The sequence below is a fragment of the Odocoileus virginianus genome, chromosome 3, assembly GCF_023699985.2.
Source record: "Odocoileus virginianus isolate 20LAN1187 ecotype Illinois chromosome 3, Ovbor_1.2, whole genome shotgun sequence".
NCBI lineage: Eukaryota > Metazoa > Chordata > Mammalia > Artiodactyla > Cervidae > Odocoileus > Odocoileus virginianus.
The window spans coordinates 34,280,602-34,305,243 of record NC_069676.1 but is presented as its reverse complement, the minus strand read 5'-3'; the positions used below and the strand labels follow the sequence as shown (position 1 = coordinate 34,305,243).

The 24,642-nt window shown below is 42.8% G+C and overlaps 1 protein-coding gene across 4 annotated transcripts in view; it reads right to left on the bottom strand.

The window, feature by feature from the left end:
• Positions 1-720: 720 nt before the first annotated feature.
• Positions 721-24,642, bottom strand: part of SEMA6A (semaphorin 6A) — a 129,473-nt gene continuing 105,551 nt past the window's right edge. For all 4 annotated transcript variants that reach the window (XM_020910302.2, XM_020910306.2, XM_020910305.2 and 1 more), the window contains one exon: positions 721-4,968. In XM_020910302.2, coding sequence (XP_020765961.1) covers positions 3,764-4,968 — 1,205 coding nt within the window. In that variant the 3' untranslated portion in view covers positions 721-3,763. The remainder of the gene's footprint in view (positions 4,969-24,642) is intronic.

Genomic DNA, 24,642 nt, shown 5'->3' with positions numbered 1-24,642 from the left:
GAAAGGTGACCAGGCCACTGAGGGGGTATAAACTGAAACCACAGCTTTTCACACTCAAACTGACCCAAAACACTTGAAAAAAATCATTTCAGAAGGTCAACAGTAAAATACTACAGCTGAAGACTTATTTAAATAACTGTTTTAAAAATACTCCAGAAAGGGGAATAAACCTGATCTAGGCATTTCAAAATGCTACCCTGCAAAATAAAAACCAAGTGCTGCATTGCAATATACCTCCAACCGTGTCTTCTGGCTTATAAGAGAGAGATGCTAACAAGGAGTAAAATCTGGCACCCTCTACCTTATTAATATGTAAAAAGGCTGAAGTCACATCTGTGCAAAGATCTATTTTTAGTGGACCTTACATACTAAAATCCTAGCCTTGATCTCTTAAACTATCAAGCCTACCATAAATGTTTGATGATGAACAAGCCCATAAAAAGAAAATGGATAAAATGAATTGAGGGAGTCAACGTGTGCTCTGCCTTTTAATTACTGGTGGCTTCTGCTCCAATCCTGCTCTGGGCTGGGTGCAGGCAGAGAAAACACATCAATAATTTGGGGAGCAGGGTGTGGGTACTGCAAACAAATGGGTCTAACTACCTTGTGATTTGTGCTCTGGAAGCCAAATAGAGACGGAAAGAGAAGCATCCTAGCCCAAAAGGGGAGGGGTGAGAAAGGAAATTACGAGATAAATAAAAGCATTCAGGACACAAAAGAGAATGCAGAACAGTCTTGTTTTATTACTTTTAAGTAATAAAGAGCCTTTTCCTTGCCTTTTTTGTCTTTTTTCCCTTTTTTTTCTATTCTTTTTTCTTTTTTACAACATACATTAAGTCATGAATCAGATGTTAGGGGATGTGTAGATGGAAGGAAAATTGGTGACATCACAATATTTTTACAACTTTACAACAAATATAAATCTGAGTTGGTTGCATCTACCAGTGTCTAGCAAGGGTGGAGAGCAAAGGCACACTCAGGTTTAGGGACCCTCCCCCCACACGCTGTGGGGAACAAAAGAAAACAGGAAAAATACTTCAATGCAGAAGACCACCTCAATACCTGTGGGCATTTTAAGGTTAACACCATGAGTGATGGGTTGTGGGAGGCAGACACAGGTCTCCGTAACACAGCTGATGCATTGATGCCCGCACATGGGGACCAGACAGAGCGGGTGGGTGCGGCACCTCATTTCTAGTGGGAGTGAAGCTTGGGGAAGAAGGCAGCAGGGTGATCTATACCCATCATCTTCCTAAGTTCCCCATTTCTAAAGAAAGTAGACAGAAAGAGACAATCTCTCTCTTTGCAGTGAAGTTTCGTGGTTTCAGGGCAGAGAGTTCACAGGGTGTGAATACGGATTCCATTAACAAAACAAAACAAAAGCATAACGACACAAGAACAACAAAAACCTATCCCAAACAAGAGCAAAACTGAAGGGGTGTCTGGAATAAAAAGGTCGTTCATGTGTTCTGGCTACAAACCTGGGTCTCACTCTGATTATGGAGGTACCACTCTTCACTAGCCAATTCAAAGTTATTCCTGATTGTCTTTTTCAGAAGTTTTCTTTTTAAGACAAAACTAAACCCAGAGATCAAACTGGAAATGAAAACGAGACAAAGAGACCACCAGATATACTGTTTAGCAGTTTAAAAAAACAATAACAACCAACAACAATGCTCACAGTTTACAGTATGTTGACAATTCTTTGCAATAGAGTAAACAAAAGTCCCTTGTGTGTGCTTGAGCTAATGAAAACCAAGGGGAAAAACACACACCCCACCCCCTCCCCCTACAAACAACAGCCACAAAAGGATAAAGAAATAAAAAAAAAAATTAAAAACCTTTTGCCCCAGTCAACGTTTTTGCAGCATCCATTGCGGTTGGCCTTATTCTTGGAGTTACTCATTAATCACAGCAGGGACCAGCCTGCCTGCATCTATTTCCATATTATTTCTTTGTGTGCATTGCACGTGTGTGCCTAGCACATGGCTTGGAGACTACCCCCAGGTGCCTGCCCAACCTCACACAGCGTGTTCTGGCAGTGGACACAGCAGAAATGAGGACTGGGACGTTAGTCCCTTTTCTGCTGGCTAATGAGGACATCATCATGTTGAAATGATCTGAGAATACAAGGGAAGCAGGGAGCTCTGGAGGGAGAAAGGGGACTTTGCCACCCACAACACTGGGATCCATGCTTGGCAGCATGGCCAAAGGGTGGTTGGAGTTGGCACCACTGGATGGAAGTGTGAATCGGGCTGCGGTGCTGCCCGGCTCTCCTATAAGCATCACTACTGCATCCTCCTTCCCTCAGCTGGATGCTAATCTTCCAGAGGACTGCAATGGGGGTGGGGGGAGGGAGGCTCAAATAAATATCTGCATTTATTTCAAAAGGGGGAAAAGATTATCATAATGACAGTTTACAAGTGTACACAACTCAGGGTGTAAGGCACAAATTTACATGTGGAAAACAGGCTATTCACAGATGTAACCCCACGAAAAACCTGTGTGATCAAACCATTAATTTATGCAAGGTAGCAGCCAGCATATTAATTAGTTCACACCATTGGTAGATTTTGTTTGCTGTCTCACATGCAAGGTGAAATGAGATGGTGTTTCACAAGCTGGTGCCTTCACAGAAAGTAGGAACCCTTGACAAAGCTATGTTGGCAGCAATGGGACACGAGGTGCCATTCTCAAAGTTCCTCTCCTGGTTGCTTTAGAAGTTAGGATCTGGAAGGACTTTTAAACAAATTATTCTTTTGCATGTTATAGGCCAGGGACCTGACCAGAAAATTAAGCTGGTAGATTTAAATAAATATTCCCCTCTTAAGTTTTTTTCTTTAGCTAGAGATCAGACAGTCCAAACACAAAGCTCAGAATTCCAGCTCCGACTTATTTACTCAGTGAATTTATTGTAAAAATAAAGAAACTCAATTATTCCAGTTAATGGATTTCACGTTAAATAGTTTTAACTATCAAGGGGGCTTTCTGAAGAGCTGTTCAGAGGATGGTATGTGGAAGAGTCCTTTCCTTAAGGAAAAAAAATGTGAACAATAAATAAAGAGTTACTTGCGTTAACGGTCACGTTATTTCATTAAAAGAGAGGAGCAGAAATCTATGACATAGTTGCCCAGCATGGCATTCATCTGTTATAACAGAAAGCTGTAACTGGTGGGCATTTCACAGTATCTGAGCATAGTAAACTTCCGCCATTGTTAAAGTCTGAGTTAGAATTATCAATGAATTTTTTTTTTGTCTTTTTAATTCTCATTTTTAAAAAAACTGTTTTGCAGGTGGGAACGCTAGCCCACTTGGGCAGCGCCCCGTGCAATCATGGACACGATGTTGCCGTTGCTATCCACGTGTGTGTGTGTCTGTGTGTGTGCGCGCGTGTGTGCACGCGGGCGTGCAGACGCACACGGTGGGCGTGGGTGGAGGGGTGGGTGTGTGTGCTTTTGGCTCATGTTTGTGATGCTGATTGCAGTCTTCCGTGAGTCCAACCTGTTGCAGGGCGTGGGGGTAGAGTGGAGGAAGAGAAATGGAGGTGAGTCCCGCGTCGCGAACCTTCACCGAACCGCACGGCCCAATAGTCGACAGTCCCTGCCCCCCGCTGCGTCCCGGGGAGGGACTCAGAGTCCCGGGCGCCGCCGCGGCCGTCTTGGTCGGGTGGGTACTCAGCCATGGAGAACCTTGCCGAGCTGAGCGGGCGGGCGCCTCGCCTTTTCCTGCTGGTTCGACACCTGCCCCCTCCCCACCCCGGGGATTATGTACACGCGTCGTTGGGCTTCATGGATGTGGAAAGAGGGGCAAAGGAGGGTTTGGGGGGCACGTCCGGCTTTAGCGAGGGCGTGCGCTTCAGCCCCGCCCGGGTCAGTGAGTTGTAGGCGCTGTTGAGGCTGGGCTGCCTCGACACAGTCACGGCCTGGCCTGAGGGCTGCGGCGAGCTGTGCGCTTGGATGGAGTCCACCCTCTGTGGGGCGGGGGGCGGGTTGTCTCCCCGGCCAAAGCTCTGGTTCCTGGAGAGGTGGGAGGAATTGGAGGAGTTAGTATTGTTTCTTTTGAGGGTGGCGGCCTGATGGCTTCTGGTGAGCGAGTTCGTGGGGTAGCTCCTCTTATAGTCCAGCCCGTAGGACGAGGAGGGGCGCATCTCCAGCCGCTTGCTCAGGCCGTTCTGCGACAGGGAGGCCCCGGGAGGGCCCAGGGAGGCCTCCCGCTGGGGGACTTTGGGGGGCAGGCTGTCCAGGTTCTCCACCAGGTTCACCCCGTGGTTGGGACTCTTGCTGCTGAGATGTTCCTTGATGGTCTTATACTCCAGGGTGGCCGCCTGGTCCTCCAGCGCCATCGGCGCCACCTCGCTCATTTTGGGCTGGTCCACGTACTCGTGCTGGTAGCTCTGCCGCGTGGTGGGCAGCACGACCACGCTGGGGATGTGGCTGGGGGAGGCCCGCAGGGGCAGGTCCGTGGGGATCACCGGGGAGCCCATGGGGGGCATGTCCTTGGTGCAGGCGTTGATGAGGTTCTGATTCCGTTCCCACTCGCGGCTGCCGCGGCTGGGCTTGCGTTTCTGCTGCAGCGTCGGCGTGGACTCCGGGGTGGGCAGGGCGGCCAGGTCCAGGTGGTGCTGATCGGCCTTGATGAGCATCTTGGCGGTGTTGCTGGGAGTGGCGAGCTTGCCGTTGTGCATGAGTGGCGTGAGGATGGCCTCTGGCTTGGGGTCTTTGGACTGGGTGTCCCCGAAGAGGCCGCTTAGCTTGGTGACGCTGCTCATGGAGCCGCGGCGCGAGTGGGTGAGCTCCTTCTCCTTGCGCTGCACGGAGGACACATCTTTGCGCCGGTGATCGCAGACGCAGTAGACGATGATGCCCGAGAACACGGCCCCCATGACAAAAGCCAGAATGACCGCGATGGCCAGGAGCGTGACAGGAACGAGCTGGTCGTGGCCTTTGAGATAGCTCTCCCGAATCACTCCTGCAAAAGACATCGCATATGGTGTGAAGAAGTGAGAGCAGACCCCGAGGCTTAATTTTGTTTGGCATTCACCCTGTTAATTAATAACAGTAATAAGTGACAATGGCACCTCTGCAGAACTTGTCTTTGAGGCTCCCTCTTGCCAAACATTAACTCATTAATCCTCCCCGCCCCACCCCCCAGGATGTAAATAGACTTCTGTTATTGTCTTCTCTGTGTTTTGAAAAGGTGCATTCCCCTTTTTTCAAGTATGGGCTCTTTCTAAGTTGGTTCAGTCCGTGGAATATGGCAGTTTTTTTCCTTTCCAAAATCTAATCCTCTTTCCCTTTTCATCTTTTTTTCAGTCTTTCCCATCATAAAAGTGCCAGTGAGGTATTTTGAGTCTGGAGAAATAAGCAACACTTTTATGCATGTTAAATGAATAAATGGCACACTGCTCCAGGCTTCCAGGGAGTTTGCTGATGACTTACTTCCTGGTGGGCCCCATGGCCTCTGTCTGGAGAACAGCTAGGTTAGCATTTCAAGCAGCTGGGAGAAAGACAGTGGGTATCATTTATATAAAGCCCATAGATTACAAATGTTTATGCTGATTTTGCATCGCTTCTCCAAAAACAAACAAACAAAAAACCCATGTAAAAAAACTCAATTTTAGGTAAATATGCTGAATATTTGAATGAAGCTCTTCCTCTACTTGAGCTGAAAGAATATTTCAAAGTAGAGACCATTTGGGGTCCTGTAGTGGGTTTGAGAAGTGTCAGGTCTCATTATTACAGCTAGAGTTTGCTGTCACGGTGAGATTCTTCAGCAGAGCTAATCGCTTCAATTTAATAAAAATTATGTGACTCTGCCCGTCAATAATCTTACACTACATTAACCAAGATGCTGTGTTTCTGAAGAAAGTGGCTTTCCCTGTTCCTGCTTAATCAGCCACTAAGCTGAGAGACTCTAATCAAATGCAAACACTGAAGCTTTTATTTTTTAATGCCAAGTGAGAATACACATCACAATTGTCAGATCTTAAGTGCTTGATGCAGTAGCTGAAAAAATAAAATCTCAAATACCTCAATTCCTGCCTCTGGAGAGTGAAAGAACATGAATACATTAGAGGCTTTAACATGAGCTGAGGAAATGTAAACATTGTTCCTATTATGGAAATGATAGTAAGACAGAAAATGTACCTTCTCTGGTCTCAGGAGACACATTTTTCATCAACTAAATCAACTCTTTCTGGAATATGTTTAATGTATTTTACTGGCAGATATCAGTAGTACAGAATGAGAATAAAATGAAATAAAAATCTCTACCCTTTCCCAAACCCACAACACACAACAACTTCTGTTGAAATGCTTTGTGTGTGACACCCAAGACCCTGAGGAAATGCAGCTTTGTCATAGGGTTTTTCTGTTAAAATATTTTGATTGGTGAAGTGATGGTTTTTAAAACTCAGAAAACTTAGCCTGGAGAAGAAAGCATTCTCTTTCTCTTTTCTTTGTGCACTGTCCTCATCCCCTCAATCGTGACATCACAGTTGGTTGCTGTGTAAATGACTGTCCTGTGACAAAGGATTGCAACTGCATGTGGGGGAATAAGTATTAGAGAAACAGCAACTATCTCTTGAGAAACAAAGATTCTGTGATTAAACAAATGCCCTTAGTGTTGAAGGGCAAGGGAGGAAACTCACCCAGGGAAAATATGGTCAGATGCTGACAAATTTCCAAATGTGACACTTGTCAAATATTTTACGATTTATCTTCATGAACTTTTAAAGGGTAGAAACTGAGAGGCAAAAAACCAGCAGGAAATTCAGCTAAAACTCAACACCTTTTTAGGTTGTGGAGCTCCCCAAACAGTGGGGTGTCTTGCATCCAAATATGTTTTAATACCAAGGAACTGTGCTAATGAGAATTCCTTCCTTAAATTTGCATTTCCTTGTAATAGCAACCAATTTTCTTTCAACTTTGGTTTTGCATGGTGTTCTACTGAACATCATTTTTAACCACCTACATATGATGGCACAGAAATGTACACCTGTGAATGAAGTGGGCTTAATTTCGCTTATTGGTGATATCAATGGGCTGTAACACAGGCTAGGCCCCACCCAGTACAGATATTAGGTAGATTTTTTCATAGCAGTGGGCATTTCTTGGGTCCCTTCTGGCAACTGTTTTTATGGGGGCTCCCCAATAAATTCATACTTGTGATAGGTAGTGATCTACAATTGACTGTCAATTTACAGTTTAAATGACCAGGATCGTAGAATAAGGCTAGAGCAATCCATTTGTTTCATTTATTGTTTAATTGGGAAAACTGCAAAATTGTATATACACTGCTTCTTAACTTTGCTTTTAGCTCCCAAATAGTCTTTCATGTCTGAAGGTCCCTAACTATCTGAGTCTCATGGACCACATTTGCTCTTTCACTTGGAAAAACTTTTAGTGCATGACATTTGAGTTCAGGTTCTGACCTTTGAGAAAAATAGTCTCAGACAGCTTTCTTTGGCTCATTTTGTTATGTAAATAGTGTCTTTAAAAACCTTTCTGCATTTCTTGGGCTTTGAGATAGCTACCTTGAAACAGGTGGCTTCCCTCCTCTGCTTGTGCAGATTCAGAAAGTTAGAAACAGATCAGAGATTAAGTTGAAAGCAAAGTCAACAAGATAAGACGTGAAAAGTTATTTTTGGAAGATGCCTTCCAAACGTAAAGCTTTCTGATTATATCATGAGAAAAGGGCAAAGCAGCATCTGTGGAAATGATTAAATCAGCTTTGTACAGATGGTCATTGTGAAGACTTGAACACACCAGACCTGTCAGTCAGGCTGAGGATAGGTAACACTAGAGATCTCCAAAGGGCTGGAGTTTTAGGCTCCCACTTACTGCTGGGTGACCATTAAGCAAATACAGTGTCTCTGGGCCTCAGTTTTTTCCATCTGTAATGTGGGGTGAACACCCTAAGAATCAGTTGAGATAATGATAAAGAGCTTCAGTACAGCAGTCTGCTGGACACATCTAAAGATCAGAGGAAGCCACCAAAGAGAGATGGAGGTTTAGTAGCTCACGGAGAGCTTAAGAGTGACAGTCACAGCTTTGCCATTAGATTCCATCTGCTGTGGGTCTCCCAGGGGAGGGGTAGACGTGTTCTTCCCAGCTCCAAACTTTGGGCTGTGCAAATGTTGCCAAAAGGTTGATATGTTGAGGCAACATCAGGGAACATGTACCTCTGTTTCAGGATTGCCTGTAGGCCCTGAATTTTGAAACAAGTAAAACAACAACAGTGGAAAATGTTGAGCAAAACACAGTGACTATATTAATAGTTGGGCTTCCCAGGTGGCACTAGTGGTAAAGAACCTTCCTGCCAGTGCAGGAGATGTAAAGAGATGCAGGTTTGAACCCTGGGTTGAGAAGATCCCCTGGAGGAGGGCTTGGCAACCCACTCCAGTATTCTTGCCTAGAGAATCCTTTGGACAGAAGAGCCTGGTGGGTTACAGTCCATGGGGTTGCAAAGAATCTGACATTACTAAAGTGACTTAGGACACATGCATATTAATAGTTAGACTCCTAATGGGGTAATAATCCTAAAATCAGCTCCTTGAGGGTAGGGTACATATTTTATATGCATTTATAATCCTCATATCCCCAGGGCTCTTGGTCGGGCACTTACTAAGTAACTATTAAATAAACGGGTTTGCAACACATTTAGAGACAGCTTTTAAATAGACTTCTAAACTTGGTGGGTCATCTTTGAAGTGATTTGCTTCTGAAATCACAGAACTATATCTCCATATAATAATATAATCATACTAACAACCATTAGATGAAAGAAATCTATAAAGGTGCTCAATATGTATTCAAAATAATAATAGGATAAACTATTTTTTAAGTAAAAAAATATTTGTTCTGGGATAATTCCAAAAGAGAGGATGAAGGTAAATGGGTTATTTGTAACAGCTGAGTGTGCCAGCGAAATCAGCTAATACAAAACCAATGTGTCTTTGCAAAGGGCTCAGGGTTGGGATTGGAGGAACATGATTGCTTCAGGAATGGCAGGGAAACCCTAGGCAAGTGGAAGGGCCTTTGTAGGGTGGTGCCTTTTCCATCCTGGGCTGTTGGAATACCTTCCTCTACCAACCCCTGGGCCTTCTGCTCTCACCGGTTGAAAATGGGGCATTAGTAATGAAAACAGTATCTGAGAAACCCTTTGCATTGATTCATTAACCACCAGCTATTTCTCACCAGTCATGAGGTGCTAAATGGTTATTCTTTCCACCTTCCTATTGCAGGAAGCTAGACACACAATGGCTGAAAGATTTCTCTGAAATCATGCCTTAAATTGGCAGAACTGAGAAACAATAGAATCTCCACTTTTTTTTTTTTCTGAGCTGAGTTTTCAGAGGCTGCTGGAAGGAGGTCTCAGAGGGGCAGTGTGAAGCTCTTTAGAGGCTGAAAAGATTATGAACAACCCCGCCCTCCAGGCCCTACAATATGTAATTCACAATAAGAGCAGTTATAAATGGCAAAATAAGAGGAAACCCAACACAGTTCTGATTTTTCCTATGATGACAATGTCTATGCACTTTGAAATGTCAAACATCAAGTTCCTTATTTAAATAATAGTTTTTGGTAGCTCAGAGATTGTCTACCATTGCCTCTAGTCTGCACAGGATGCCCAGTGCCAGGCTTGGGAACAACATGCCTCAGAAACGATACTTTCCTAACCCCGGCTGGATTGTGATGTTGTTGGTGCCTTGACTGTCCTCTCCTGGACTAACAAGGTTTTTACCAAATGCACTTTGTAGCTGCCTTCAGCAAACAATTACGGAGCATGGAAGAAAGTCCCTTGGTGGGCTTTGGGGAGACAAAGATGAAGGAGGCCCAAAGTCTGTGATTCAGGAGGGGAGAAGGCAGGTGCACACACATGAACTGCATCCAAAGCCCAGAAACATCACGAGATGATTGCTTCTACCTAATATGGATGGGCAAAGGCTTTATATAGGAGCTGACGTTTGAGCTAAGTCTTCAAGTGCATGGGATGTCAACCCAAGTAGAGAGAGCAAGAAGAACCAAGGCATGGAGGGAGGAAAGCGAAGGCTGTGTTCAGTGATGGCCAGTGGTCCAGCCGCCTTCTAGCCTCTTAGCTCTAGGCACCACCTTCCTTCTGCATTCTCAATGCTTCTGGGCTTTCACACAGGCTGTCCCCTCTGCCCAGAAGACCCCTGCTCACCTCCCAGCCCTCCCACCTCCTTCAGGTCTCAGCTGACATGAAGAAACTGTCTCTAGTTCCCTCAAGCCAGTTTAGCTCTTCCTTCTGTTAAGGGTTCCCAGACCTCTGCACCTCTCTCCCCTAAAGTCATCACTCTTATGATGCTCTGTTTGTTTTTTACACCTAAATTGCTCCAGACAGCTCCAGGAAGGAGAGATTTCTGCTCCGCTGCACCCCCAGGCATCCAGGTGCTCAGTAAATGGCTGTTAAATAAATAGTAAATGAATGCATGACTGAATGAGTACTTGGAGGGGAAGATAGGAGTGAGAGCTGAACCCCATTTGGAAGCAGGCTGTGAAAAGCCTTGAAAGTCTGAAGAAGATGTTTAGAAGACATGTCCATTTTGGAAGGAAAATTACTGGTTAATTTACCTGTGACTTCAAGGGTCTTCTTGCCTGAGAAAGCTGACTTTCAGCTTATTCTGTTCCACACAGAATCCATTATTGAGGAACTACAGGCTTCAAAGAGTTAGTACCTTTACATCAAAAGCAGAGCCAGCCTACTTGAATTTATTATCACTGTTATTAAAATTAAGACTCCGGCTTTAACTCTACTTATCCCCCGCACCATACAGACGTGGCTGGGAGATGTTACCTGTCCTATCAAAAAAATGAAGCCAAACAGACAAAGAAAAATACATTTACTCTATTGCTCCTATTAATATAAGTACCAAAGGAAAAGCCTTACCCATCCCCGCCCCAGTTACCTTGCTAAGTACAGGAGAACTTCGACTGCCAGAACCTTGAAATGGTTAAGTGCACACTTTCCCCTCTCACCCCTGTTCACTGGACTGCCTGTTTCAGAGCTGCTGTGATATGATGGATGTGTCTGTCTCCATAGTGAAGTGATTAATAGGCATCTGTGTGAAGCGGGCCCGGTGACCACAAAGACGACAAAGCCTCTCTGTGTCCTTTAGAGAAATATGCAAAGGCAAAAAGCAGGATGGACATTTCCTCCACCAGCGAGCCAGAGCGGGGTTCGTGTTGGGCCTGAGAGCTGAGAAAGATGGCAAGATACCAAGAAAAGCTCCGGAGTGGGATCCCCTAAAAATAGACTCTTGCTTCTGCTTTATAGTAAGACAAGCCTGTAATTTCCTTGAAATCCTCATAACAACTTGGGTGAATGGAATCCAACAAACCAATTTTTCTTGTTTGAAAATCTTAAGTGCACCAAAATGCCAGCCTCAGAGTCCTGCAAGGCAGCATGAATGAATGAACGAGTCACGGGCCAAGCATCGCGGCCGCTAACCACAGAGGACCCGCTGTAATCCCTGCTGAGAGAGAAAAAAACAAATAGGGGAAAAACCTAACTGCAGATAATTTATTCTCAGAGCCACACCCCAGCCCGTGGAGATGACCACACGGAAAGTGCAGGGGGAGCTCTCTGTGGTTATCTCGGCAGGAAGCAGCCTTCTCCTAGTCTTACACGGCATAATGTGAACCAGATGGTTTAGGAATAAACGGAACCGCCAGCAGCCATGGAAATGGGCTCAGAGTGTATAACTCAAACTTTCCCTTTTGCTTTTATTTTCAAATCTTTTTTTCCCCCCCTGGCAGGCCGAAGATTAGGTACTGGAAGGGGCCATGGTCTGTCTGCCAGAGGTATGAAGTTAATGACTGACCACGCCACAGCAGAGACAGCTTCCTGGCTGTTTAATATCCTCAGTTTAGAAGCTATTTTAAAACTCCCATATTGAAATGATGCTGCCTGTGGTCGTCTGCGGATGAATCCACTTCCAGTCCTATCACCTCTGAAACTGATGCATTTTGATTTGTTGTGGGGATGCCATTGTAGGAAGAACAGGGAGGATGAGCGTAAAACTTCATTTTCCCCTCCTGCCAGTAGGAGGACTGCACCCAGGGCGGAGATGAGGCCTAGAATGGGGGTCATGATCAGATCATTTTTAAAAGCCATGCTTTGGAATGCTGACCTGTGGTTCCATGTGTTGAGACTGTCACTGTCTTTGTAAAGGTAATGACTATTTCAGATGGGCCAAATTTTAAGCAGAATTTGCATGGTTTACTTCTTTTTGAGGTTTGTTTTCTTAGAAGACTAGAAACCCAACATCTAAAGTTTTGGAAACCAGACAAAGCATTTCTGTTTTCCAGCTTCCCGGTTCCATCTTCCTTTGCTCTCTTAAGAGACATCAAAGCTACAAAATAAGGAAGTAGATCGTCTTACGAAATTGTGGAATTTGGGTCATTCTTTGGGATTTTTTGCAGCACTCTGATTTTTTTCCTCTGCAACGCAAAGATAAAACAAATTTGAGGAAACAGGTTTGTTTAAATACTCTTAAAACTTAAACTTACTGTTGAGGAGACAGGTTTGTTTGAATACTCTTAAAACTTAAACTTACTGGGAATATAGTTCATGAAATCTGGGTTATAGATGAATCTGGGTATTATTGGTTAAGAATGTAAATCTTGAGATCATAAAGACCTGGGTATCAGTCTTGGATCTATAACTAACTAGTTGTGTTCCTGGGCAAATCACTCAATCTCTTTAAGCCCCAGTAGTATTGACTATGAGGTGGATGTTGTGGATGGATTAAATAGATTGAATAAATGAATTCATGTAAAGCGTTTGGCACTGTGCAGGACACATTTAATGCTCAATTAATATGTAAGGTGAGTGTTTCCAACTGACAAGTTACCTGATTTCTGTGTGGGCCCAGATAAACTGTTTTGATGCAACACTTTGAGTTCAAGTGTGTTAGCCAAGAATGTAGAAATAAGGATTTAAAAATACAACAAAATCTTGGAGAGTGACCTTAAATAAGATAGCCCATACAATTTGAAAAGTGTCCTAAATTAGGGTTACTCGGTATTAGTAACTTGTTAGAAATACAAATCCTTGGGTCCTACTTGAACTTTTGAATCAGAATCTCTGGAGATTGGGTTCAGAAATGGTTCACTAAAGCTTGAGAGGCACTGCCTTAAATGAAAGGAATAATATTTCAGAGAACAACATTAAAGTGTTTCACTTTGAAGTCCAACCCCAGACAGCACTGAGGCAATGTATAGCCAGACTTCCTAAATTATTTGTAAAATTTAAACAAAATTAATAATGCAATCTTCCTTGATGTTCACGAAAGTATGAATCTTTACTGGATCTTGTGTATGACATTTTCTTGCAGTGGCCATATTCTGACAAAGAATACAAAATTGATGTGATTTTATTGGCGAGAACAATACATCCCTAACACTTTCCTTGGTACCTGACAAAAGCTTGACGTATGGCCTAAAACACTGTACCACTACTTCTGTAACAGAATCAACCCCTTCCGCGAGACAGAAGCTGCTGGGAAAATGCCCACCATCTCTTTATTTGCCCCACCATAAAGTCACAGGAATTTCTCATGCTCCCCATCTCTGTCCCAGGGGCCTTCAGTTAGTGGATGGTACTAGAGAGCCCAGCCAGGACTGGGTCTCAGGGACAGAGGAAAAAGAAGCGTGGTAGGAACTCACTACCAAGTAGCTGCATAGAGCATCCTCCTTTAAAGCCTGCATCCCATGTCACCTTGAAATCTCCTCCACTCAAACAATGCACAGCCATCAAGAGACATCTGGTTTAGGGGATCTTTTCCCCTACCTCGCCACGATCAGACAAGAGAATAAAAAACTCAGGAAGATTCTTTTCCTTTCTTTTCTGGATAGGAGTAGGGGACCTGAGTTCATGTTCCAGTCCTCAATGAAGGTCCTGCTTTACAACAAACAGTGCACTCAGCAGAGCTCGGTGCTTACACATTTGCTGAGTTGAACTGAATCTGCAAACCCATAGAATTATATAAGACATTTTAAGTTACATTAAATTTCTGCTGTGTGCTTTTAAATCACAGAGTGCAAGACCCGTCAGCACTTAGGGTATATTTATTACCTTAACAAATGTCAGATGATTGTGTCCAGTGTTATCTATTATTTATGAATAACAAGAGGCTGCAGGACTGGAAATGACAGGCTCTAATATGTCCAAAAGGTTAGGCGTAACGCAGCGTGCTGCCCTGTAAATTTCTTGACATCATTTTCTCTCCTAATGAGCGCTGTCTGTGGTGACTGTACTGAACTTCCATTATCTCTATACAGTTCCTAATGGCTGTGCCTGCCTTCAGTGAAGAAATCTAATTGCTGATACATATTTGAAAAAGAGTGCATCTTTTTTAAAAACACAAATTTTAAAAATAATTGCAGTGGGAAATTCCTATTGTCCCATTAAAAAGGAATCTCTTTACAAAGATAACACCCAGCTGTAGACTTATAAGAGCTTAAGAAATACTAATTAAGGATGACAAACCTTCATACCACCCGTAATTGGCTTTCTGACACCGATGAAGAGCCCATATTCTCTGTACCCAATATATGTGAATTTATCCAACTGTGTTTCACTGGTTGACTCTAGTCTTTCTGTGACTGAAGTGCTGGGAGACTGATGTCTGATGGGGTTCTTGTGGGTCTGCTCAGGCCCGAAGCACAGTCCACACGCTTGGCAGGACTTTACCTATTATGACTTGCATAGCCTGTGTCTCCCTGCAACCAGCGAGTGGATACAGCACTTCCATCCTCTTTCCTTCTATAGAAATGGCATGAATTATGTATTCTGAGCAACTCTTGCAGCATTTGAGGCCATTCTCATGTATAACATCAAGAAAAGAGAGACTATCCTCAAGAAATTTCCCTGTTTCAACCATTTTGCCCTTGCTAGACTACTTTGTCTGTGGAGCAGTGAGGTTTGCAAAGTCAAACCTGTATGTAACAAGCATTTTTTTTTTTTTAACTTCAAGAAACGAGGCTATCAGAGAGTTTTGAGACAAAGCTAGTATTATTTTCCCATTAGTATACGTGCTCCAAAATACACACCGACTCTTCCCAATTTTATTGTGAAGACAAAACAAATTTTAGCTGAGCACAGTGCAGTTGAGCCAATTAAAGAGCACATTTTTAACTACACCAGATGTTCAGTTAATATGATCATGCCTAACCTAGTCCCTGTAGTCCTTGAAAGTTCCATTAAGCTGTCAGAAAACTTTGTCATTTGTATGTGTTTTTGTGCAAAAGATAAGAGAAAGGGGGGAAAAAGACTGAAGGGAAAGGGTGGGGCAAAATGAATTCATGTCAAGGGTGATGTGGCTTAAAAAAGTAGCTACAGATTAAAGTAAGTAGCACTTTTAGAGGTGAATTGATTTTTTTAACACCCCAAGATTTAAGTTGCTGAGTTTAAAATAAAAAAATTAAAGTCTCTCTAATCATAATTTGAGTCCATTTTTTTTTTTTTTTTGAGAAAATGATGTTAGGTGAAGATAAAAGGTTTAATTGGTATCTCTAGAAAAGAAAATTCAAATATTGGTGTGCACTTTCAGGCAGGCAGGGAGACGAAACAGCTTTCTACATGGCTGACATTTAATTTCTTTTCCTTCTACCCTTTCCACAATAATCTCATCAAGACCCCAGATAAATTTAGCAAGTTGTCAAGAGGATACAAAATTAATTAGATCAAATCTACATCTCTGCCTGTGCAGCTGAAAGAACAATTACAGCTGACCATGTGGGCATCCTGCAGCCCCACCCCCAAATGCCCATGCTCACAGGGAACCTTCCAGGTCGTCCAGTAAAGAGCCCAGTGCCTGGCCTGCTCACAATAGATCATTTTCCTTGGTGCCTCAAAGAAATGTCAAAGACTACCAATAGATTCCTTTTCTGGCAGGTGACAAAGAAATATTAATTTAGTAAAAGTTAGCATTGGCAGGTGGGTTCTTTACCACTAGTGCCACCTGGGAAGCCCCAAATGGTGGCACCCTGAATTATATTATCATTTCTTTCTCAGTCTCCCTGTGTCCCCCCATTTCAGAATCTGTTCTGGATGAAGTCTGAGTCTGGGGCTCAGCTTTACCTAGCACAGAGGTCTTAGTTTGGCATGGAACAGCTGTAGAAAATGCCAGTGATATGTAGAAAAACACTATAGATTCAAAATTGATGCAAAATTCCATTTCCCAAACATATTGTGTATGTGTAATTAACAATCTATAGGACTGAATAATCAATTTATTATTTTTCTATCATCTGTCACTCTCCTTGATCTACTGTATTTCCCTTCTTCCCACCATTGCCTACAGGTAAAGCCAAAACCCCTGAGCATGACTTTTAAGGCTGCAGACTAGCAGTTCAATCTCAGGTCCCTTTCTGACCCTTTCTGTGCCCTCTGAACTCTCAGCCTTTGCCATGCCCCACTGCTAGCCGGGAGGCCACCTGTGGGTACCCCCTGCCAACCTGCAGGCTCCTTGCGTGCAGGGTCCGTGAATCAGGTCAACCTGTACTGTAGCACTCAGCAGAAGCTGCCATATAGCACACATGTTTGCTGAATGGTTTGAATGCATTAAGAAAGAAATGAAGGAAGGTTGCTGTTTTCCCTTTCTTTGAGACTAGAGTTGGTGGTTTAGTCGCTAAGTTGTGTCCGACTCTTGGGGCCCCATGGACTGTAGCCTGCCAGGCTCCTCTGTCCATGGATTCTCCAGGCAAGAATATTGGAGTGGGTTGCCATTTCCTTCTCCAGGGGATTTTCCCGATCCAGGAATTGAACCTGGGTCTCCTGCATTGCAGGCAGGTTCTTTACCAACTGAGCTAGGGTTAATGTTACCAAAGTGTAGTTAAATTACTAGATCTTTGCAGTCTCCCAGGTGGCTCAGTGGTAGAGAATCTGCCTGCCAGTGCAAGAGCTGCAGGGGACTCAGGTTCAATCTCTGGATTGGAAAGATCCCCTGGAGGAGGAAATGGAAACCCACTCCAGTATTGTTGCCTGGAGAATCCTATGGACAGAGGGTTGCAAAAAGTTGCTCACAACTGAGTGACTGAAATGCATGCCTTTCTTTGCGACTAGGGTTAGTGTCACCATTATCACATTTTCTGTTAAACTATGAAAATTTACTATTATTTTCTAGTGCTCTCTGGATTCTAGTTCATCTCCTTCAAAGTCATGGAAATGAGAAGTGAAAAAAGAAAAGGCATCCATATAATTATAGAAGAAAAAAAAAACCCATATAGTTACATAATAGTTATTAAAAAACCTGAGGTTAAATTAAAGTTAGAAACCTTGCCCTTGTTTAGGAACCATTTGATTTCTGAGCCTTCTTCACTTAAAAGTGACACTTAAACTTACTTTCAGTGATAATTTTTAAAATTACTCTAATATCCAAACACATATACAACTTTTAGGTATACTTCTCTGGAATTAGATATAATGAAAATATTTTTTCCCAGAATGAAATTTTTACTTTAATTGCTCTTACATATGTTACTATAGACTTCCTAAGAGTTAAAGGGCAAATGTATATTAGAGATTAAATCTTATATACTTACTGAATAAAATATCAGCAGCCTCTTCAATAGAATTGCCAAGGTAGCAAATAAATATGCAGAAGTCTTGGTTAAATTTCAACTTCAGATAAATAATAATGCTTTAGTGTAAGCATGTCCCATGAAACAGGTGGGGCACACTTATACTAAACAATTATTCATGATTTCTCTGAAATTCACATCTAACGGGGTACTCTGTATTTAACAGCAACCCTACTCTTCCACCCCCAGCTGATGCACATCTATTGGTTACCCAAAACTATTCTTCAGACTCACTCTAAACTTTTGGAGATTAAAATAGTTTCACAGAGAAATAATAATAATGATAGCAAACCTTTATGGGGCAGGTATAGCACAATTTACAAATTTAAAACTATTCCAATGGACTGCATTTCATGAATTGTCTTTTCTTTATCAGCAACAATGTAGATGCCAAATTTCTTATGAATTTGGAAGGATACCCTTCCTCTCCCTCTCAAAACCGGAAATAAGTGAACTCTTACTCAAAAGCACTGTGGGGAAAATAGCCACCGGTGCCCCATCTCTTAGTGTTCCCTGGCCCTAACCAGGCATGCTCCCACCTGGTTGAGTTAGCTGTTGATTGTTAAGTGGAAGCTGGAGCCCTTTGTCTCCCCACTGGCAGCCCCTTCCCTGTCAAACAGAACCTCTCTCCACCCCCTTTGCTTCCAAGACGGTCCTGTTCTATCACATTTAAAAATGGCTGTGATACTATAGGTTTTATTAATAAAAACTATGAAAATTACTGTGGAGTATTTTTTTATTTTTGGAAATAAAGCTCAGAGTGTTCAAAAAGAGCCCAACTTTGTCAGCATTTCCACAAAAATTTTAAATATGAGTTCTGTACCAAAGACATCTCCTCTCCCTCATCCTCCCTGTCAAGTGATATATGACTGCTTATAATACTGGTACTGAAGGGGACGACTAAAGAAAAGGGGCTGGGAAACTGTTTCCAAGTCCTGTGTCCTTGATGTGTTCAGCCAAGTTGTCTTCAGTTGTCTAATATCTTTTTCTAAATCTGCTGTGTACCATTTTGCCTTGTGAACAAGGATAATAGTGGTTGTAAAGACTTTTTGGTGCATTTTTGTGTCTGTGTGCTTCATCTGTCTGGCGGTTTGATATTTCTTGGACAGGAACTCTGTCTATCTCTAGTTTAGCCTCTAACTCCTTATTGGCGTCCAATACTGTGCAGTGGAGCCAGTAATAAATTTTGCTTGACGACTCCTCAGAAAACATTTTTGTTATGTTAATGTTACTGAAGAAATGGCAGAAAAAAATGCAGTCCAAGTTTACGAGTCAGGAAAAGCAGCTTATTTTTCTGCCTTTATTACCTTCATCAGCAATAATTTTCTCTGTATTTAAGATCACCTGCATATGACTTGCTAGGAGCCAAGAGATCTCTTTCCCCATTGGGAGAAATGAGACGCTTTAAAACCTTCATCCATTAGATTTTAAGCATTGCTGTTCAGTCACTAAGTCATGTCCGACTCTTTGCCCCCTCCATGGACTCCTCCGTCCTCCACTGTGTCCTGGAGTTTCCTCAAATTCTTGTCCATTGAGACGGCGATGCTATCTAACCACCTCATCCTCTGCTGCCCCCTTCTCCTTTTGCCTTCAGTCTTTCCCAGCATCAGGGTCTTTTCCAATGAGTTGGCTCTTTGCATCAGGTGGCCAAAGTATTGGAGCCTCAGCATCAGCATCAGGCATTCCAATGAACATTCTGTGTTAATTTCCTTTAGGACTGACTGGTTCGATTTCCTTGCTGTCCAAGGGACTCTCAAGGGTCTTCTTCAGCACCACAGTTTGAAAGCATCAATTCTTTGGTGCTTAGCCGTCTTTATGGTCCAACTCTCACATCTGTACATTACATGATTACCTGAAAAGCCATAGCTTTGACTATATGGGCCTTTGTTGGCATTTAAAGCATTACAGATTGTTAAAATGAAGAAGCTATTGGGCTAGACTCTGTTACCAAATACACTTTCTGAAAATGGGGTTTCTTAGTCTGTTCATGATGAAACACTGACTCCAGGGTTTGGGACTCACAGTAGGTGGTTTGAAAGAGAGAAAAGGGAAAGAAAAGGTCAAGTAAAGGTTATTGCAAGGCCAGCGGGATGGGCTGCAATTAGGGAAGTAACGAACTGTCGTCTATACTTTGATGCTCACTGCTGGTCTGGAAAGCATCTCGCCAGATGCTTAACAAGCCGAGGATGACTAATTTCTCTTTAGTCTAAATCTATCATGCTCTTGATTCCTACTTGACCAAACTTCTCATCCCTAATCACAAAACTCTGTAGTTGGAAGAGAAATCAGGAGAGCGCTAGATCATTTAATTGAAGTGCTCAGAGCCCAGCCAGTAGAAGGTAGCACCCTCATTTAATCTCATTCTTCCAAATGCCGGAAGCACAGTTTTGGTGGTAGTTTAATCCTCACTGGACTCTGTTAATTGCTCCAAGCCAGAGTTACCTACAGTTTAGTCATCAGCTAATAGTGCTGCAAATCAAGGAGTCTCAACTACAGTGTTATTTACTTTTAATATTCCTATATCCCTCTACTTCCTACATCAGCATTTACTTAGTATTTTATTTAAATTGCCTTTAAAATATGTTTCAGGTGGAAAGTTTACATCATTATCATAAATGGGAAAAAGTGTCACTTTTCATAACTAGAAGGTAACCACAGAAATAAAATTGCATGCACAGTTGCTAAGTTGTGTCTGATTCTTTGCGACCCCATGGACTATAGCCCATCCGTGGGCTCTTCCATCCATGGGATTCTCCAGGCAAGAATACTGGAGTGGGTTGCCCACTCCAGGGGATCTCCCTGACCTAAGATCAAACTTGAGTCTCCTGTGTCTCCTGCCTTGGCAGGTGGATTCTTTACCACTGAGCCACCTAGGAAACCCCCAAATCAAATTAACTGAAATAAAACAGAGTTAGTTCCAGCTAGCTTCAGCTGCATGGCAAAGCCATCTAAAGCCTGTTCTTTCTTCTCAAAAGGACAGTGGTGAGTTTCAGGAGTTGTTAAAACACAAAACAGACTTTTGCATTGACATAATCAAGAAGATGGAAGGAGAAATAACAAGTGCATTAACTTTCCACCATATGATTTGGTATTGAAGGCCATGATGTCTCCGAGTCATTTAAATCATCTCTTGTAAGATGTGACCTGTCCTCCTTGGAGGCTATGATGTACTTGAGGAATAAAGAATTGGCTGTAAAGAGGATTGTTGATAAACTCTATGATTTATGTAGTTCCATTCAGGATTGTTAGAAAGTATGGACCGTATACTCAGCATCCTTTATAGACCTTCTGAATCTTACTGGAATATTATTTCCCAGACTAAAAATTGCTTACAAAACAGCTTGTACATTGATTAAAATATATTCAGCATTTGCTGTACATTTTAATTTAAATTATTCATTTGATCTCTAATTTATATTCTGTTTCTACATATTTTCCTGGTCTGAATTGAGCACATCTTTGTGACTAAATATAATAATGTGATAATAACTTGTTTCAAAGATTTCCCAAAATATATATGCATACTACAGTTCTGGCATTTCCAATCCAATGGGAACATTTTTCTACATATCAACTATTTCATCAGCTTTCTGAGAGCTCACGAGAACTCTAGAAAATAAACTCTGAAGGAGATGTTCTTCTAATTTGTTTATTCCTGTGTCCTTGGGGCAGTGGTCCATGTGTCCACTGGACATTTATGCTCCATAGCTCTCTTGGCAGAGCTGTCCATGGCTAGTCCCCTCACCTCTCTTGCAGTCTTCTTAGAAATCAGGTTTTAGAGGACTGTTACTTTGGGTCAGAAACGAGGCACAAGAGTGGCTATTACTTCTCACTGTTGCTTAACCTAGAAAAGAAAGCTCTTATTTCTTTTGCTGTGGGAAGGGGGGGGTGGGGTGGTGAGGGGAGACAAGCCAAATCTAAAAATAAACTGGATTTTCTTTCTTATTCATAGGTAATTAGAGCCTCTTTGTAACTACCCATTACTACCTCAATGGTTATAGGATGAATAAATAATATATATTTTTAAATGTGGCAAAACCAAGAAAGAAGTAGCCAGGGCTGCTTCTAATTTATCAGCTTGGTGATTAAAGGGCTGGCTTGTAGAGGCTCCAGACATCTAGGGAGCCAGAGATAAAACAGGGCAGTTGGCTGTGTTTTTTCCTAATGAATCTAGGGCTTGAAAGATATCAGGCAATTTTAAAGAAAAGCAACAAGGACAAGTGACATTAGACAAGGCCAGTAGGGTAATGAAGGGCAAGGCCAGTTACTGAGAGAGAAAATTACTTCATTGTCTGTGATAATGCTTCTGTGTGCTTCGCGGGTCTCTTCTCACACTTTGTTAGCATGACTGTATATACACGAACAGTGTCGGAACGCTCCCCCCAGTGTAGAAGGAAAGAGCCTTGGAACGGTCCACAGAGGGGCAGAGGGCTGGCATCTATTATTAATATTTTGGAAAGGGGAGGCTGAACAATGGTAGCAGAAGGGGGTTAGATTGCAAGGTGAGGAACGGTGCTTTGACAGAATGTGGGGGACGCACAGAATTAAATCAAGACGAAAGACACAGCAAGGAAAAGAAAGAAAAAGGCAAGCAAACATACTCTGGAAATGCAGAACTGTTTGGAAGATGAGGTGAGACCAGGAGGGGACCAGCCCAGTGGTACTCAGCATTTCTGCAGAGCAGAGCTCCAGGCTCATCTGCTCACTGGTTTTTTTTTCCCCCCAGCAGCCAAAGTAAAAAGGGCACCAGACACTTGATTCCTCTTCAGCTAACTGGTCAGCAGATACCATTTTCTGCTTAGCGGGGAAATGTGTGGTATTTTAGAAACAATTCCAGAGTATATTTAGCTCCTAAAGCCAGGGCACACAAATGTCACATTCCCATGAGACAATTGGCCCAGTGAAAAGAGGACCCACCATAGGCCCGCAGAAAACCCACGAAACTCGCGCATCCCAGGAGATGCTGCACGCACGGATGTGACATCATTAAGGCACCCACATCAGGGAATGGAAAGAAGCAAGGGGATCACAGATTGGGTCAAGTTAAAGGACATCATCATGAGTCAGAAAAGAAACAAGACTTTTCCAACAGAGTCACGCCATCACCAAGTCATACCACACAGCACTTGGCAAAACCAAAGAAAAGTTGGAAATAAATCATGAACATTAAGTTGAAAATAAATCATAAACATTCAACAGAAAAAAAACAACACTTCAGAGCAAAATGGAAATCAAAATCATAAAAAATCATGGCAAAAGGAACATTAAGCTACATCACTTTTTTATTTTTTAACTTTTGGCATAACAACTCGTTGTCGTTGCCCCATCAAATACATAATCAGTTGTCAAAAAAATGAAGCTCCAGTTTGACAGGGCAAGGCAAAGAGCTAATAGCACAAGAATAGTGATCATGTTAAACACCCACGCAATCACCTCTGCCACCATTGTTTGACAATCTGTAGACTGCTTCCAGCTTTGTCAATATTCATAATAAGACCCAAGAGAATGAACAATGCCGAATTTTCAAATGATCTGTCAAAGTGTTAATTGGACTCTTTGATAACCTCCATCCCCCGGGAGAGTTAACGACTGGAGAAAATTCTCGCCATCCGTCTCGGGGAAGTGAGGAGGAAATGACTATAACCAACTGCTAGATATTTGGTTGACATATTTAATGCTTTACTGGAAAGGCTGTTTGGTTTTTCAGAAAGTCGCAGTGGGCAAACACAATGTGATTTTTACTGTGTTGTCTCTCCTTGAGTAGTCGGCCAAGACTAACACATCTGTGGTCGGGAGCCACACAAAACAAATGAAGGCACATGTTAGGACTGGTATGGCCTGCGGAGATAGTTCTGCCCTGACACAAATGCATCTGGTGCTGTCTTGAGATGGTGAAGAGCAGGGATCCCACCAACTTAAGTGGCTGCCGAGACACCAGCTTCTTTGAAAAAAAAAAATATTGGGGCAGGACATACTAGCAGTAAGAAGTTACAGGAGAATAATAAAATCGATTAAGGGGGTAAGTTAACAAGTTAAAAGGGCTGCATCGTCCCACGTGCCTTGGCATGTAGCGACTGAGTGTACAGTATTCTCAGGAGAGGAACCGCCAGAAAAAAAAGGATGAAAATTTGGCGTGAGTCTGCTGAGCAAACATTCTCTAAAAGCAGAGATGGAAGTATGTATACAGAAACCTGTGGGGGAGGACATGACAGAGCCTGTCTTCCAAAGGTCACCAGAGCTGGTCTGCCCTCCACACTCAAACCCCCGCTTGGATGAAACTCTTGAAAACATATAGAAGTAAACAATGCTGAATGGGGAGAAACAGCTCGCAACATAACTGAGCTTTTCAGTCTCTGATTTACAGGACTGTTTTTTGGACAAGTAAAGGCCTCTTCGTTTGCAGCTGCAACTAAAGTAGGATGTGTTACCAGAAGCAGCAAGTGGCGAGAAAAGAGATGACATTTCCTGTCTCTAGTCTCTAGCAAAGAAAGCCGGGGAGAATTTAGGACAGTTCACAGTAGAGTCCCTTTCATTTACCGTGGCTTCCTTTCCATTTTAAATGCATAGCAATTCTGCTTGATTAAATAACATATTTTTTTGTTTTAGCTGTTGTCCTCTAAGGGCGATTTAAGTGCATCTCAGAACCTCGGCTCTGTTCAGATTCAGCCCCATGTAAGCGTGAGGGATGGGACCAGCCAGAAAAGACTTTACCCTGCTACTTCTCCATTCACTGATTAAACGGGCTTTGACTGCAATTACATGTACTTGCCAAAGCCCGCATTGCATTCCATCTTATTATGGGGGGAAAAAAGAGGATCCAAAAATCACTGGATGAGCTAAGAGGAGTGGAAAGGGACTTTAGGAGCCAGCGTCCACTTTGGGCCAAGCCATGCCTCTCTTGGGTGGAGGAAGCTTAGAGGATGTGTTATTTGTTTTGTGTGGTTTCTCCTTGGTCGGGGAATCATTTCGGATCAAGCCTAGCACAGAGGATTGGGTTGCAGTCTTTTCTGAGACGCTTTCAATCAGAGTGTGT